The 16,487-nt window shown below is 54.0% G+C and overlaps 3 protein-coding genes across 5 annotated transcripts; 1 reads left to right on the top strand and 2 right to left on the bottom strand.

Moving 5' to 3' along the window:
- The first annotated feature begins 63 nt into the window (after positions 1–63).
- Positions 64–1,272, top strand: LOC126050950 (uncharacterized). 3 transcript variants are annotated; one of them, XM_049829521.1, is made up of 3 exons: positions 64–461; positions 568–720; positions 803–1,272. In XM_049829521.1, exons 1-3 carry the CDS (start codon positions 165–167, stop codon positions 965–967), a joined length of 615 nt encoding a protein of 204 aa, XP_049685478.1. In that variant the 5' UTR covers positions 64–164; the 3' UTR covers positions 968–1,272. The 3 variants fall into 3 exon arrangements, with proteins under 3 accessions (XP_049685478.1, XP_049685477.1, XP_049685476.1); XM_049829520.1 differs by having other exon boundaries at positions 794–1,272; XM_049829519.1 differs by having other exon boundaries at positions 64–182; positions 312–1,272.
- Positions 1,273–1,466: 194 nt separating this feature from the next.
- On the bottom strand, positions 1,467–3,957 carry LOC126051043 (probable UDP-sugar transporter protein SLC35A4). Its single transcript, XM_049829697.1, has 2 exons — positions 3,853–3,957; positions 1,467–3,319 (listed from the first exon to the last, which is right to left on the bottom strand). The coding sequence occupies exon 2, from the start codon at positions 3,253–3,255 to the stop codon at positions 2,308–2,310; it is 948 nt and encodes a 315-aa protein (XP_049685654.1). The 5' UTR covers positions 3,256–3,319; positions 3,853–3,957; the 3' UTR covers positions 1,467–2,307.
- On the bottom strand, positions 3,328–4,692 carry SLC35A4 (solute carrier family 35 member A4). Its single transcript, XM_049829698.1, has 3 exons — positions 4,444–4,692; positions 4,221–4,319; positions 3,328–4,039 (listed from the first exon to the last, which is right to left on the bottom strand). The coding sequence occupies exons 1-3, from the start codon at positions 4,603–4,605 to the stop codon at positions 3,842–3,844; spliced, it is 459 nt and encodes a 152-aa protein (XP_049685655.1). The 5' UTR covers positions 4,606–4,692; the 3' UTR covers positions 3,328–3,841.
- Positions 4,693–16,487: the final 11,795 nt, after the last annotated feature.

Below are 16,487 nucleotides of genomic sequence, written 5' to 3'. Positions count from 1 at the left end.
GCTTTCTTCAGCCACAGCATGTCACTGTCATTCTCCTTCTCTTTCACCACCCAGGACCGGGTGTCAGTGAGAGCAGCCGGGAAGGGGAGAGCCAAGCCCCAGCAAGCGCAGGGCAGGGTCTGCCGGAGGAGCCCTCACCGAGCGAAGCACCGCAGCCATGGCCAATGACCAGGGGTGACACAGTGAGTGGGAGCCCACTGGGTCCCTGCCTGCTGCTCCTGGGAAGGAGCAGTGCCCAGGGCCCGCAGCCTTCTGCACCAGCAGCACTGGGCGCCCCAGATGCTGTCCAAGCCTGCTCTGCCCTCTGCCAGGCAGGGAGCCGGCGCCAGCCGTGCCCGTCCCTGGAGGTCCAGTACGCCCTGGCCAAGGCGCAGAGGCAGCGGCTGCGAGCTCAGCACTGCCTGCTCCTCCAGCGAGAGCTTGGGGATGGGGCAGTGCCAGGCCAGGAGGCGAGCAGAGAGGTGGGCACCAGGCTCTCCTTCCCCGGCACTGCTCTCCCAGGGCAGGGTAGCCCCCATGAGAAAAGACACCCCAGAGCTGCCCTGCCCTCGTCCCTGTCCCCCACAGTGGGATGCAGCTCGCTGGCAAAAGGAGGTGGCCATGCTGGGCCTGAGCCTGGAGGCAGCACAGAGGGAGCGGGAGGCAGCCGAGTGGGACCTGGAGGCCTTGCTGCAGAGCCACCGGCAGGAGATGCAGGCCTGCAGGCAGCACCTGCTGCAGGTTGGCAGGGAGGGCTGGGGATGCACCTTCAGGCTGCCAGGGCTGTGCCAGGTAGCCCCAGGCATCCCTGCAGGTGCTTCAGGACCAGCAGCGCCTGGCAGAGGAACAGAGGGAAGCCCTGGACTGTAGGCACCGGGTGCTGCTGCAGGAGGTGCTCTGGGATGCCGTGGAGCTTGCCGCGCACAATCAGCAGTTGCGGGACACCAGATGGCTGGGCTCAACCGATGCCACCACACAGACACCCTGAGCCAGCATCCCAGGGTGGTGGGGACAGCTGCCCTGGCAGGCAGGCAGGATGAGGTCCCTGCAGACCCCTGCCACCTCAACCCCCCCCTCCCTGGAGTGAGCCACCAGCCTGGATGTCAGGTGACCGGCCAGCTCCAGCTACAACCATTCCACAGGGCAAGGCCTCCTGTCCTGCCTGCAGAGCTGCTCCCTGAAGAAACCTGGCCCCAGGGAGGGTGCTTCCTGGCAGAAGCGAGGGAGCGCGTCACCCCTCTGCCCCCAAGGGAAAAACCCTGCTCTGCTGCTGGGCACCTGCCTGCAGGAGCGTAGGCTCAGGCACAGCCCTGCAACAGGAGCAGAGCGGGCATGGTGCAAAGGCTGGTGGCTCCCCAGCTGCTGCCATGTGGAATAAAGTGGGTGCCCTTCACCAATGAGTGTTGTCAGGCTCGGACATGCCCCTGGCCCCCAAACCTCTGCCAAGCGCAACAGATGCCTTCCTGCAGGGAGGACAGACACATGCATGCTGTTGAACCGCAACTTTAATAATCCCGGCCAGAGCCAGCAGCGACTTCTGTCTGCCAGGAAGTCACTAGCTGCAGCATTGGTACAAATTTGGGTGCAGTCTCCCTTTTGGGGAGCAGGTGAAACAGTTCCCACATCCCCCCATTTCCCATCTGCTCCGCACAGAGCAGTGACACCATGTCTGAGAAGGGGAAATGGGGCCCTAAGTACAGCAGCCCTTCAGCCAGGGGCTGGTGCAAGGGGTGGGCTGGAAAACTGCAGAGGTGGGAGAGATGCCCCTGGACACAGCACTGGGCTCTCCAGGCAGCAGCAGCCAGCCTTGTGCAGATGGCTGCAGGAAACACCATCCACAGGAGTTGTCAGACAAACGCTGGCCTGGCAGCGATTGTGCAGCAGGGCTGCCTGCGCACAGATGAGCTCACAACACAGTGGAGCTAACCACTGTAGGAGCATTTACAGGCTCTGGTGCAGGGAAGATGGGGGAAGCAGCTTGAGAATATGAGACACCACATGAACAAGGGGGTCAGGACGCACCCTTGAAGCTGGGCACACCTGATCGCACGGGAACCCTGTGGCACAGAGCCCAGCTAGGCTGGAGCAGGGCCCAGCTTCCCCACTGGAAACAGGGACAGGGCGCTCTCATTCTCAGCACTCCCCTCCAGGGGCTCCTTGCTAGTTGTGCATGCACCCACCAGTAACAACTCCCTGCAAACACCAGGGTGGGGAGGCCGACAGCCAAAGCACTGCTGTGCTTCTAACACCAGCCCCAGCACAAGCACTAAATACCCCTGAGGAACGACTAAAAGCTGCCCTGGTGCACACAGGGCAGGAAGGCAGCAGCTATGTGACGCCATAGTACAAGTGAACAGCAAGGCTGATGCATGAGACGGCAATGAAGAAGAGCAGGGTGAGCTGCAGATTGAAGAGGGTGACGGACAGGAGGGCGTTGACCAGGATAGAGCAGGAGATCACAAAGAGCCTGGTGATGTTACTGCTGTGCTTCATGACCACAGACATGATCAAACCGTTCAAGGCCTGGCTGACCACAATCACCAGCACCCAGGAAGAAAATCCCTCCAAGAAACCGCCCTCTGCGCTGCTCCAGAAGTAGCCGATCAAGTTGAGCAGGACCCCAAAAAAGTAAAGGAAGAGGTTCTGAAGGCTGAGAGGCAGTGCCTGGGTTTTCAGGATGGCTTCTGTGTAGACAGCAGACAAGCCTGATATCAGGCAGTACACCGAGATCAGCAACAAGCCCACCACCGTGATGTGCAGCTGCATCTTGGAGGGGCTGCCAGGGTCCTGCAGGCCGCCACAGCTGTAGCTCACTCCAGCAGCCACCAGCAGGAGAAGAGCCAGCCATTTGCGCATGCTGAGTCTTTGGCGCAGGAAGAGGCTGTAGAGGAGCGCGGTGGTGACGATCTTTAAGTTACTCAAGACCTGATAGGTGCTGGGATCCATGAAGAGCTGCATGTGAACCACCAGGTTGTTGTTGGCAGCATACAGCAGGGCAGAGAGGGCGAAGGGGGCAATGTGGCGCCACGACACGGCGACTCCCAGCAGCTCCCGGTCCCAGGTCAGCAGGAACAGGAGGGAGAACACCAGCTTCGTCAGCTCAACAAGAACCACGACAGATGTGGAGCTGAAGGGGATTATCCCGTCCACCTTGCACTGGGTCAGGAGGGGAGCATGAGAGCCATATATGGCTACAGACAAGACCAGCATCAGTCCCCACAGTCCCCTCCGGAGCACCCAGTTTGCAGAGCCAGCAGCATTACCAAACATTACCATTTTCAGGCGGTAGCCAGCAAGGGCGAGCTGCTATCAGTGCAGAGAGGCCAGACAGACTCGCACCCTAGAACATTCAAGAAGAGATCAAATACCATCAATTTAATGAGCCCGATTAAAGCAGGATGTTACCTGCTACATTTCTGATGCAGTAGAAGAGAACGGTTTTGTCTTTCATTAAGAAAATAACTACAAGCCTCCCCAGGAAGCCACACAAAGCATGTTCCTAGGGCAAAGCGCGTGCTCAGTAGAAGGGCGTACAGGTGGTGAGCGTGATGACATGTCACAGGCAGCTTTTCAATCTGCAGGGGCACAGGGAGAGAGCTGAGGGGGAAAGGCAGCTAGCAAACCATTGGCCACTGGTGCTTCCAAGCTACTGTGGGTTAGTGGAGTGATCATTGCTGCCACGATGCTCCAACAAATACCCCATAACCAGACCTGCTGATGTCTCACAATGATGTGGTGTAAAGCCCTTTTCCAGTGGAAAAAAATGGTGTATGTGACGTGCCTCTGAAAGCCCTAGGAATCTTCTGCATCTGCTAACTAAGAAGTACTGTTCCTACAGTCACTGCTGCGAAAGGGCTCCTCACTAGTCCCGACCTTTTTTCAGTGAACTGAAATAGTCCCGGACTGTCTTTTCAACATTGGGAATGGCGTAGTTCTGAGCAGCGTATATTCCTGTGCAGGTCCCAGCCACAAATCCCAGGACGGCCGAGAAGCGAAGTTTGGCTACAAGGTAGCCTGCCAGGAAGCCTTTGAGAAAGGGTGAGGCCAGTAGAGAGCCATCCTGAGGAAAAGAGCAAAGAGTGAGGCCACGGGGCAGGGTGGGCTTGTGCAGGGAATGCAGAGCAGGGATATACCCCGGGATTTTTTAATTTTTTTTTTTTTTTTACTAAGCCCCCTCAAGACGGGTGACTGGTCCGCCCCGAGACACACGGATCACCACACCGGCGGGGGAAGCGCGTTACCTGCCCCACGCCAGCGTGCACCTCGTCCTCCACCCTGCGCTGCAGGCTCTCCAGCTGGTCCTTCAAGAAGGCGAGGTCCTTCAGCTTGGGCAGAGGGTCCTGGAGGAGACACGTAGGCTGCTGACCGGCCCCCCCCAGGCAGCACCCGGGGACAGGGAACCAGCGCAGCGCTCCCTCAACCCCGGATCGGGTCCGGCCCGACCCGCCGCACCACCCCACTCACCTTATCGTCCGCCATCTTAGCGCAGGCGCTGCCCGCCGCGCAGTCGTCGCCCGCCGCGGATTGGGCCGCGGGGATGCACGTGATCCCTGACGCACCCCCGCCGCCGGCCCGCCAGGCACCATTTTGAGACGCGGCGGGGGGTGACGGGGTGGCTGCCGCCATGACGGTGGGGTCGTCGCTTCCCTCCTGAGGTCCGGCCCGGCTGCGGAGGCCGAGGCCGGTACCGAGCTCCGCAGAGTCAGCGGGAGCTCCAGGGCCGCTCCTGGGAGGGGTAGCTGGGCCTCATGGCCGCCCCCATCGCGGTGCGGACTCCTCAGAGCGCCTGCTGGGGCCCAGCTGCCTTCCTGGCCTCCGGGGTGGGGTGGGGGGGCTCTGGCTGCTGCTGACGGGGCCCCGGGCGGCGATGGCTGGTGCTGGGGAAGGAGAGCCACAGAGGAACTGTTTGGCCTGTCTGTGTGGGAGGGAAGGGCCTCAGTGGCCCTGGAGTGGGGCTGGGGTCGGGGCAAGCTGCTTGTGCCTGTGGCCCAGCTGTGTCCCGAGTGGGTGGGAGCTGCTGGGGGGGGTGGGGGGTGCGCAAGTGCAATTACTGTCCTGGGATGGCTGGGGCATAGGGGCCTTTAGCGCTGGATAGATGCACATGCCTGTGTCTCTGTTCTCAGAGGTGTCTGTTCGTTTGACTGTTACTGTTGCGAAGGTCTGAGGATTGGCCCAGCATCCATCCTGGGGAGCACAGGGCATTCCTTGCCCTGGTCTAGTAAGCTGGCAGAGAGAAGTCCCAGTGGCTTGCCAGGTTTCGGCAGAGCGTTCGTCAGAGCTCAGTGTTCAGGAGCCCCCTTGGCTCTGTCCCAGAAGATGCTGCTGTGGTGCTGGGGTTGGCTGCAGCGTTGGAGTGGCCCCATGTATCATTGCCCCTGTGCTTTCCCTACCTGCCCTCTTTCCCCGTGTCCTGATTTCAGCTGGGATAGAGTTACTTTTCTTTCTAGTAGCTGGTATAGTGTTGTGTTTTGGATTTAGGATGAGAATAATGTTGATAACACTGATGTTTTCAGTTGTTGCTAAGTAGTGTTTGTATGAAGTCAAGGTTTTTTCAGCTTCCCATGCCCGGCCAGCAAGAAGGCTGGAGGGGCACAAGAAGCTGGGAGGGGACACAGCCAGGGCAGCTGACCCAAAGTGGCGAAACAGGTATTCCATACCATGTGACATCACGCCCAGTATATAAACTGGGGGGAGTTGGCCTGGGAGGGGATCTCTGCTTGGGAACTAACTGGGCAGTGGTCGGCGAGTGGTGAGCAATTGCATTGTGCATCACTTGGTTTGTATAGTCCAATCATTTCATTGTTGTTATTTTTTATTATTGTTATTATCATTATTATTTTCTTCCTTTCTGTTCTATTAAACTGTCTTTATCTCAACCCATGAGTTTTACCTTTTTTTCTTCCCCGATTCTCCCCTCTCATCCCACTGGGTGGGGGGAAAGCAAGCGAGCGGCTGCGTGGTGCCTAGTTGCTGGCTGGGGTTAAACCATGACACCCCACCCAGGGTTCCAGTCACACCCTGCTGGGACAGACACATCCTGACACTGAGTGTTTGTTGTATCTGGGGATGGAGCAGCAGAAGATGAGCAGGATGTCCTGTGTGGGGTACAGGGAAGAAGTGATGGTGGGATGCTGCTGCCTTAGGTTTCTTGCCGGCTGGTGGATGACAAGGTGCAGCACAGTGTGGGAGCAGCCTTCCCCTGCCAGTCCCGCAGGGACAGTTTTGGGAAGTGAAGATCACTGCAGGAGCATCATGTCTGCTGCACAGTAAGTGACAGAGGGACAGGAGCAGGCTGGGCCCAGTCTTTTGGTCACTGCCTTTCATCTTGCTCCCACTGCCTGGGCTGAACAGGGAGGTACGTGGTGTCCCTCATGATAGAAACCTCAGTTGTCTTCTGTCCTCGTGCTTCATGCCTCTGAGTGTTGGGCCATGGCTTTTTGGCTTAGCTCAGAAGTTAGCTGAGGTGACAGCAAGTTGTATGGAGCTGTGGCTGAAGGAATCACTTCTTGGTCTGTTTGCCTTTGCCTGCAGTCTCCCAAAGATGCCGTGACCTGCTTGTGGGCAGGGGCTGCTGTCAGAAGAAGGGATGTGAAGGAAAATGTCAAAGTATGAAATGGAGTGAAGGCAGCTGGGTGAGAGAGAGAAAGTCCAGAGCCGGGATTTGAAGGAAGCACTGTCAAGGCTGGCAGGGCCCAGCTGTGACCCTGGACTGCCAGGAGGTGCCCCTCTGCAGCCCCTCGACCCTCAGGGTCTGTTCCCTGGGATGGCTGGGGACTGGCCTGAGGAGATCTCTGCTGGTTTGCCTGCAGCCGTGGCATGGGTGACCATCTGGCACCTCAGTGCAGATGCGTACCCTGAGGATGGTGGTGTCTTGCCGTGCTGGTGAGGGCCCTGTGCCTTGGCTGATGTGCTCCTGCACACCAGTGACATGGGGCTTGGGCAGTCCTTCATAGCAGTGAGGATATTTTCCAAATGGATGAGCATTTCTCCCTTGCCAGCCTAAGAGGGAGGAGATGTTCCCTTGTGACTTGGGCTGCACCTGGACAGTATGTATTGCCTGTTGCAGGGTACCATGCCTTCAGGTCCACATAGGCCAGCTCTTGTGTCCCAAAGGGCCCTGCTGTATAAGTCTGTGGGAATGGATGCTGTGGGTGTGGACAGAGAAATAGGTGCCACAGAGGAAAAGTGCATGCTGAGACGCAGTCTGTGAAAGTCCCCCAGGAACTGAGGAGAGGCTGGGGGTTGGCAGTGGTTTTGAATCCATGGGAACTGGTGAGCGTAGGACACCATGAGGCTTCTGGCACAGGTGAGCATCAGCTGGGGGTTGTGTAACTCATGGCGGGTGCACTGCACAGAGCAGGATTTTATACAAGCGTCTAATGAGAGAAGAGCCCCTGAGGGATGTTGTGAGCACCTTCCTGGTGGGCTCTGGTGTGTCAGTGCAGCGCTCCACTCCGGGGAGCAGCTGGGGTTGGCCTCCAGGTGCTGCTGCCTGAGTGGGTGTGAGTGACCCTGTGAGTCAGTGACTGTACTGTGGGACTGGTTATCTGTGGTTGGTACCAGCTTGAGTCCGTTAATAGCAAATGCTTAGCGGTCTTCTAATGGATCTGCTTAAAGGTCTTCTAGTAAATACCAACTCTGACTTGATCCCTTCTCAGGTAAAAGGGGATTTTCACTGCTTGAGCACCCCTCCATGTCCCCCTCAGAGGGGGAGCGCTAGAAAGCTGCAGAGCTGGGGGCCCCTCTCCATCTGTGCATGCGATGGTGCCTCCAGGCACTCCAGGCCAGCAGAGAAAAGACAAGGGCCACCAAAGGCAACCCCCCAAATGTAGCCAACAGTTGTCAATGTGTGTGCAATCCTCATACTGCCAGAGCAGGTCAGGGGGGTGTTCACCCCGTAGGGCTGGCCAGGATGAGTGTGCTGTCCCCTCAGCCCGTGCGGGAGATGGGGCAGCCTCTGGCTAACGGTGTGCTGTCCCTCTGCTGGTGCATGGAGGGGAGCTGAGCCCTGGGGATCACTATCTGCAACGTGTTTATTAGTGAAAAGCTGTGTGTGAGGGTGAATGTGTGCTAGTGCAGCTCCAGCCTAGAGTGATGTAGAGCACAGAAAAGTAGAAAGCAGCTTGCAGTGTAGGGATTGAAAGCAGCCCTGAGGAGAAGGACTTGGGGCTGTTGGTTGACGTTGGGTGTTGGTGGTTCAACATGACCCACCAATGTGTGTTTGCAGCTCAGAAAGCCAACAGTATCCTGGGCCGCATCAAAAGAAGTGTGGCCAGCAGGTTGAGGGAGGTGATTCTCCCCCTCTACTCCGCTCTGGTGAGACCTCACCTTCAGTACTGTGTTCAGCTCTGGGGCCCCCAACATAAGAAGGACATGGACTTGCTGGAGTGAGTCCAGAGGAGAGACACAGAGATGATCAGAGGGCTGGAGCACCTCTCCTGTGAAGACAAGCTGAGAGAGTTCGGGTTGTTCAGCCTGGAGAAGAGAAGGCTCCGGGGAGACCTTAATAGCAGCCTTCAGTACCTAAAGGGGGCTACAGGAAAGCTGGGGAGGGACTTTTTACAAGGGCATGTAGTGACAGGACAAGGGGTAATGCCTTTAAACTGAAGGAGGGCAGATTTAGATTAGATGTAAGGAAGAAGTTCTTTACTGTGAGGGTGGTGAGGCACTGGAACAGTTTGCCCAGAGAGACTGCGGATGCCCCATCCCTGGAAGTGTTCAAGGCCAGGGTGGATGGGGCTTTGAGCAGCCTGGTCTGGTGGAAGGTGTCCCTGCCCATTGCAAGGGGGTTGGAACTAGATGATTATTTCATTAAGGTCCCTTCCAACCCAAACCATTCTATGACTCTATGATCCATACCAAAATATTAAGGGCTTGAGTCTGTGTCTTATTCCATCTCTGCTCCTGCTCTCGTGGCAAGCCCTCGCCTGGCAGACAGCTGCACTGGAGGCTCCAGTGACTGGTCCTGTGGCTGGTATCAGGCACAAGTGGCAGGACATGTTTGGTCCCAAGTGTGGTGCCTCATCCTGTGGCTCAAGATCCCTCCCACTCTCACCCTGGCCCTAGGCCATAGTACCATGACAGCCTTCCTTTTCCCAATAGGAGGGGTGGAGGGAATCCCCCTTGATTCTCTCTTGCTGCTGATTTCAGGGCAAAGATAATGGTCAGGCTCAGGAGGCTGTGTCCAGCCCAGGAGCAGTACGAAATGCAGGAAAAAGAGACAAAACGTGTCCCAACCTAATTAACCCCTCTTCCTCTCCCTTTCATGAGCAGGATGTGTTTGTGCAGACAATACTGTGGGCTCTTTCCTCAGTGGTCAAAGCAGCTCAGATGTCAGTGCTGTTTTGCTGGGGATAAGACAGCGACTCGGGGCATCCTCTCTGCATCGATGTCTGCCATGGTTAGCCAGGTCACTCTGGCCCTCAACAGCTACGTGCCATACTGGCCAGGTCTGGGGGGATGCGCAGCTATGATGGGAGCAGCAGCCTGGCTGTGCTGGCTGGCTCCTGCTCTTACTGCAGACCCCAGCACCAGAGGACAGAACAAAATTGATGAGGAAGGAACAAAAACGACTCCCTAAAATTAACACCTCGAAGTTACTATCTAAAGGCTAGAGCTGGCAGTTCTCTTTCCTAGTAAGAGTCTTGGCTTAGTAAACAGCTGCCACAAAAAAGGACGCTGTTTGGGTCCTCTGAGCCACTTGTGACCCCAGACTGGCACCCAGAAATAACCCTTCTTCCCTACTTGGGGCTTTAAGTTGTTTTTCCACTTCTTTGTCTGTTCAGCTTTCTGTGAGACCTAAGCACTGTGCAGTCATGCTGGGGACCATACTCTAACTCATCCATTGATGATGCCAGCAAAACATGAACTGCCGCACTTTCAGCTTGGAAAACAGGCACTACAGAACTACGAGCAAGACTGAGGAATTGTGAGAAATGCACGTTTCAGATGCTTGGTTAACAAATTAATTACAAATTGGGATGTTGGGTTTTATGTATATGTCCCCCCTATGGATGCTACACTGGGATTTAAGGGCTCAAGGATTTAAAAGTGTGAATTTTCAGGCAGAGCTGTGCACTAAAACAGGCAGCATGCAAGAGCATCGAGACAGCTCTGTGAAGGCTTCTGGACTCTCAGGCTTCTGGCTCTCAAATTGAATTTGTACACATGCTCCCACTGAGTCACTGGAAAGAGGAAATGAAAGGGACTGTGGAGTCAGTAGCAGGTGCAGAGGCAGTTAATTAATAGCCAGTTTAAGTCCAAGAGATGTAAGAGTCCAACCATCGCTGACAGCTGAAGCGCTGAGCTGCTGTTTTCCTTGCTGCAGGATGCCAAACTTTAACCACAGACAGGCACAAACTTAGTGAACCTGGCATTTTCCTCAGCCACTTCAAACAAGCCCACTTTTCAAGTAGGACTTTTACTACATGAAAGGTTAAAAAAAAATAATCAGTGTGATTGCAAAGGCCTTTCTTGGAACACAACCACAAAACTTGGAAAATGCAACTTAGTGCAGGCTGACTGAAAATTTGGATATTGCTGAAAAGCAACACTTGAGGGCAGCATAGCACTATTGGACAGTCATTGCCGCTCACCTCCTGTAGCTGTTTCCTCGTGAAAGGTGTACCCATCGCCAACCTCAGCAGAAGACGATGTTCACATTTTTCTCCATCGAAGCACACAACCCTCCCTGGCTGGCATGCACACCTATTTGCCAATAACTTGTTTTATTTCAGCCTCCTGAAGTGACCACCACTGCACAAGCTGGTCATAAAGCATCATCATGCACAAAGTACTCTTTGTGCATGATGACCTGCACAGTTATCAACCAAACTGACCCGCTCTTCAGTAATTACATGGATATAAGATTTAAGGATACAAATAAAAGTAGGTCCTGATGAATCTTTTTAGCTATTGTCAAGCTTCAGAAATAGTTACTTTTGGCTGCTTCTCCCTTCCTGCCCCAGATACAGAAGCATCCTGCATTTGCAAGGCTCCATAATTTGACCTTTTCAAGCAATCAAATCAAAACAGTGCTCAAAGGCTTCACAGCCCAAGTGTCAGAATGGGCTTGCAGCTCTTGGGGGTGGGAGCACAAACACAGCTGAGAATGCTTCCTGCCTCTCAGCACCAGAGATGGCCTTACAGTGTGTCAGGTTTGGGGGTCCTCTAGATCTGTTTTGTTAATGCCAGCATTTATATTCAAGCCACTACATAAAATTTTTAAAGCATCAAAATTTGCTCTGGCTCTTCTATTAGAAGGAAATGTTACAGCCAAGGTGTATGCTTGGCATAAGACTTCAAGACACAACAGACAGTAGTTACCAGGAATGTAATAAAAAATGAGAAATCTCAACTTATTTTCCACGATCCGGTCGTTAACCACCAACTTTATAAGAATACTCTCTTTATCAGCCTTTGCAGACACAAGGTCCCATAAGCACAGCCAGCAAGACAGAGAAAAGCGGCATCTGGATCAGCTGCTCAGATTCACAAATAAGTAAGTGAGAGTATAGACAAGAGCAAGGACCGCCACATCTTTTCTCTTTCTTCTTCTTTTAAGCCACATGTCTTTCCTTAAGCTGCTGATAAAGATACATGAGTACATAAGCATTTTGTACAGCACTGGATCAACTCTGGTTCCCACCACAAACTGAATGAATTTAAATGACTCAGTAAGTTCTTCTGATTTTGAGCAAAGTAGTGATTTAAGCACAGTCTTGGGGCCAGAGAAACTGTGCAAATGCTTAAATCTGGAGACAAAAATGGTCATTTCCCTGTGGCAAGTACCAGTGCACCCCCAAACTCTTTAAGTGATGCTGGATGCCAAGAAATTGATATCTAGGCATGTTTGAGAGGACTTAAAGTCGGTGCTGAAGCCAGCCAAGAAGAGTCACCAGACTGAAGGAACCAGTTTGCAATAAGGGCCGCCACATTTTGTTGATGAGCAACACAAGGTATCTTTTTTACAGTTTTCTTGCTGTTCAGCGCTGGAGCAGAAGCAACCCAAACGCATCTAAGGTGCCAACATCCATCACAAACCAGCAAGAAAATGGACGAGATTTCCCAGAAGAGCTGGATGATATTTCTTGCTCCCAAACCATTTTGTCTCTCACAGAGAGCATCCCAGAGCAGGGGGGCCATAAGTGCACAGCAGACTGGATGCGGTCACTCCTGAGGCCACATGTGACACCGCTCTGATACTGCTTCCCATGAGCATCTGCCACACGAGCAACAGTTTCTTCCTCTCAATGTGGGTCCTGCATAGTGTAGGCTGAACTGCAGTTCTGCACCACCTCCTCTTTGAGGGGATTAGCGAAAGGAGGCAGATATCTCCGGTTTACTGGTGTGTTCATGACATTGAAAGTGGAAACTGGACAGTTAAAACAAGCAGGTAACTGCAATAAAGATGACAGTTCACTATCTTTTATATGAATCAGAGCCCAGGTGAGTGGCCAGGTTTTCTGGAGTCAAACAGCAATGACAGACAGGTGCCACTTCCCAGAGATCAGTGGCTCACAATGGTGGCAGGGAACCCTGCCCTCCCGCACCAAGCAAACATTTGCCAACAGAGGAATGAGACCATTCCCGATTCTCCAAAGCAGCAGAGAAAAAACAGAAGGGATATTTCTCTGCTGATGTTCCAGCACTTTTTTTGTACAGGAAGCAGGATGGCATGGGGCATCTTTTAATTGCCAATAGTTGTTCTTGAAATTATTTAGCACTGAGCTGAATGATGGTGCCTGCTACCACTGTTATTTACGGGGTCAGGCTCTCAGTAGTCATACAGACATTGACCTCTCAACACCAAAACCCAGCAGTAAAACTCTCCTTCCTAGCCTTGAACCCAGAGTCACAGAGATGCCAGCATCAGCTGGGAGTTATGTGCAAAAGAGGTAAGAGCTAAAAAAAAAAAAACACCCCAAAGGACACCTGGGAAAGGCAACTCCTTAGAGGTGCTGCCCTGCTTTCGGCAGACTGCAGCCTCCTGGGCAACGTGTTCACTCTCCCAAAGGATGCTCGTGTGCCTGATGCCAGGCTGGTGATGAATGCTCAGCGCTCCTGCTGACTTCTGCCATCCACCATGGCCATGTGGGATGCAAATGGCTCCTGGTCCAAATCCATTTCTCATCCTAATTCTAATGAGGACAAGGCAGCTTTCAGCTCCATCCCCTTAAAGAAGGGGATATTTAAAGAAATATTGGTCCATGTAGCTGGCATTAGCCTGAAAATTCCTGGGACTTCCAGTACAGTGATATTTAATACACACATCCCTCCAGAGATCTTTTAGGCAGTAAGGGGAATGCAACCTCCATAAAAAGAATTCCTAACTTTTGTCCAAACCAAAAGGCAAGAATTCAAGAGCACTCTTTCTCTATCCTCCCCATCTGTCTGACCCAGACGATCGCTGTATTTGTGCAAATGGCAGATCGGACTGCACTGATGTCTTTTCATTTGAGGTAAAGGAGAAGACGTACAAGGGCAGGAGTAAAGATGCTCTTGTAATAGGCACATGCATCTCCTGCAGAAAAACTGACGATCATTTTTTCTAAGTTCATGGTAAAAGCCCTAGCACCTGTTCTGCAATGGGTCTTTGAGAAAACTCACATATCAGCCACCCTGAGATTTAAAACAAGACTCTTTGCTGTATGGAGCAGGACGGATAGATCTCTACAGGCAGTTAATACTGATTTCTGGTAACCCACAAAGAGAAAAAAACCAAGGTGTGCCTCAGAAAGGACTGCTGACCTGTCTAGTTCTGTGGTTGCAAATGAACAGGAGCTGGGCCTATTTACATCCAAATGGCACTAACAAAACCTGATAGGAAAACAGCTAAGATGTGAGAAGCCTTGTCCTTGCTGCATCCAAGCTCAGCCCTGGCCCAAGCCCTGGCTGGAGGGAGGGTGCAGCTTTGCTCTGCCTGGCTCTGTGCCTGGCTCACCCAGACCTGACTGTGAACCTGCCTCCCTGCTCGGCCTAGGACCTGCCTCGTTATTACTGGATGGTGGTAGACCTTGGACCTACTCAGCTCACTTTGCTGAGGTATGGTGGCATTGCTGCTCCCCTAACACCTCTTCATCCTGAGAGCAGAGAAGAGCATCTTAGGCTCTGGAGCAGTCTGGGTGTTGGGGAAAAATGTTTGGCAAGAGCACCCTGCTGCTGATGGGACTGATGGCTGTGACTGGCTTAGTCTTTAGCTCTTTGATGCCTGGATGCCTGGGACCCAGCAATCCCACTGCAGAGCTTCTGTAACGCTCAGCTCCTCATCCCATACATCTTCCCCGAGTGGAGAGGCAGTGGGAAGAGAAAAAGGCAGGGCAAGAGCAGTGCCAGCCACCTCTCATTGCTGCACTGAGCCCATCCATGTAGTCACACCTGTGGCTCTGTGCTTGCCCCAGTGATGAGCTATAGCTGGGGCTCATAGCCCTGTGTCAGGCACCTCTCCAAGATGGTTAGGCTTGGGGCCATGCTCCTGTCCCCCACAGCTTGTGCTTGGGGGGCTCAGGTTGAAGATACCCCCTAAATATACTCATCACCCCTCATGGCCCTGGCAGTCCCTGCAGATTGGGCTCCAGACTGGGGTAGTGCCTATGCCCCTCGCACACCTCTCTCTTGCTGGCAGCCATGGCACTGGAGCATGGGGCATCGCTGAAGCAAGGCTGTGCCCAAGCACTCCGTGATGACCAGGGACATCCAGGGCTTTTCCTCCCCTCATGGCGGTATGCACAGTGGCGATGAGGGCAATGGGGCTGGGGGTGGGATGACACTGCCGTGCTGGTGCGTGCCAGCAGTGGGCCAGGCTGCGTCTGTGCTGCTGACACCCTGCAGCACCTTCAACCACCCCAGCAGCTAGCGAGTCCTGAGTCAGGTCTGATATGGAATGCTGCAATTAGCGCAAAAACTGAGCTGATTTGTGCTGTTAGGGAGCTCAAGGGGAAACTGGTTATCCTGTTTGCCAGCTTGGGCAGCAAGCTTCCACTTCTTCTGAGGTTTGATTTTCCTGCCTCTGATTCAGCTCTGCCTGCAATTCACTCTGTTAGCAAAGGCTTTCACCTTGCTATTTGCTTGGCTCTAGCTTTGCCCTTGAGCAGTGGCAGGAGCTGAGCTTTTGGCTGGCAGCATGGTTTCTGCTGGAACAAGGTTGTACTGTCAGGTTTCTTCTGGGCTTGTACCTGTCTTTCTACCTGTCCCCTGCTAATATGGGCTGAGCTTATCAGCCATCTCAGCCCAACCTGACTGAAGATGGTGATGGGCAAGATAAGAAGCACCCATACGGGAAGGGAGCAGGGCATCAGGAAGGAGATGGTGTTTGTGCTCCACGAGGAACCCCAGTGCGTTTGAAGACACAAATCCTCGGGGACTGCAGTGGTGCTGGCTTTGCTGCTCACGCAGCTGCTCCTGGCTGTTCCCGTGTTGCCGAGCTCAGCCCTGATGCCATGCATTTACCTTGAATCTTAGCAAGTGCCCACAGCATTTGCTCTGTGCCCTTGGGAACACTGCTCCAAAACAGGAGGTGGGTGATCAGGACCCACCACCCACCCACGCCCCAGGGCTAGACCCCTCTGGCGCAGCACCCTGCTCCCTGCAGCCAGGGGTATCCGCTTCCTACCGCAACCAGGAGGTCCCTCGCCTGCAGCAGCGCAGCTCTCCCCTCTCCCTCTTGGGCCAGTGTAGCACCAGGCACTCGCACGTCCTGGAGGCCTTGGCAAAGATCTCCGACAGCTCTCCAAACCAGCAGGCTGAAAGGAGACGGCTCTTTGCAGTGGCCTTTGCTGTCACGAACCCTCCCTTAAAAGCCCCATCATCTGTCTTTTTTGTCTTTTGCACAGATGTAGTACCCAGAGATTAGGCTGCAGATTAAGGTTTTACTGAATCCTGAAATGGGTTCCAATTTCCAGTCCCAGCGGGACCAACGTGCAGCCAAATCTCCTCTGAAAGCTTGCTGGGCTGGAGCTGGGGAGAGGCATCTCCCACCATGCTGTCCCATATGCATGAGAGATGGAGCCCTGATATTCACCTGGGGTGCTTTGCTGAGAGGCAGCTGCCAGGTAGGAGCAGTTTCATCCTGGGAAGGAAAGCTTGGGAGAGATGGAAGGAATTGGAGCTGTTTCAGGAGTGGCTTTGGATAAGAGAGCAATAAGCTGTAGCTGATCCCTCTTTACTCAGGGTCACATTGGGGGCAGAAGGTCTCAGCACAGAGCACACTTCCAGGCCAGGAGAGTGGTACCAGCCCATGAGGCCCAGCAAATGCTGTCCTACAGGGCTCGCAGGGCTTGCAGGCATCCCTGGAGACTTGCCACATTGGCACTGTGTGAGGGGAAGGATGTCCAGGTACTCGCTGGCCCTGAGCTGCCTGTTGCCCAGGAGCCTGAGCAGGTCCTAGGGGCCTTTTGAATCCCAGAGGCTTCAAAAGGTGGTTAAGGAGCTGGGTTACAGGCTCTCTGTGCCTTGGTGTGCCAGCTGGGCTTAGCAGCACTGCCAGGTCTCCTCGGGTGGCTGTGAAGCAC

Source organism: Accipiter gentilis, chromosome 26 (genome assembly GCF_929443795.1).
Source record: "Accipiter gentilis chromosome 26, bAccGen1.1, whole genome shotgun sequence".
NCBI lineage: Eukaryota > Metazoa > Chordata > Aves > Accipitriformes > Accipitridae > Astur > Astur gentilis.
The sequence above is the reverse complement of the archived record's forward strand: the minus strand, read 5'-3'. Positions and strand labels throughout refer to the sequence as shown.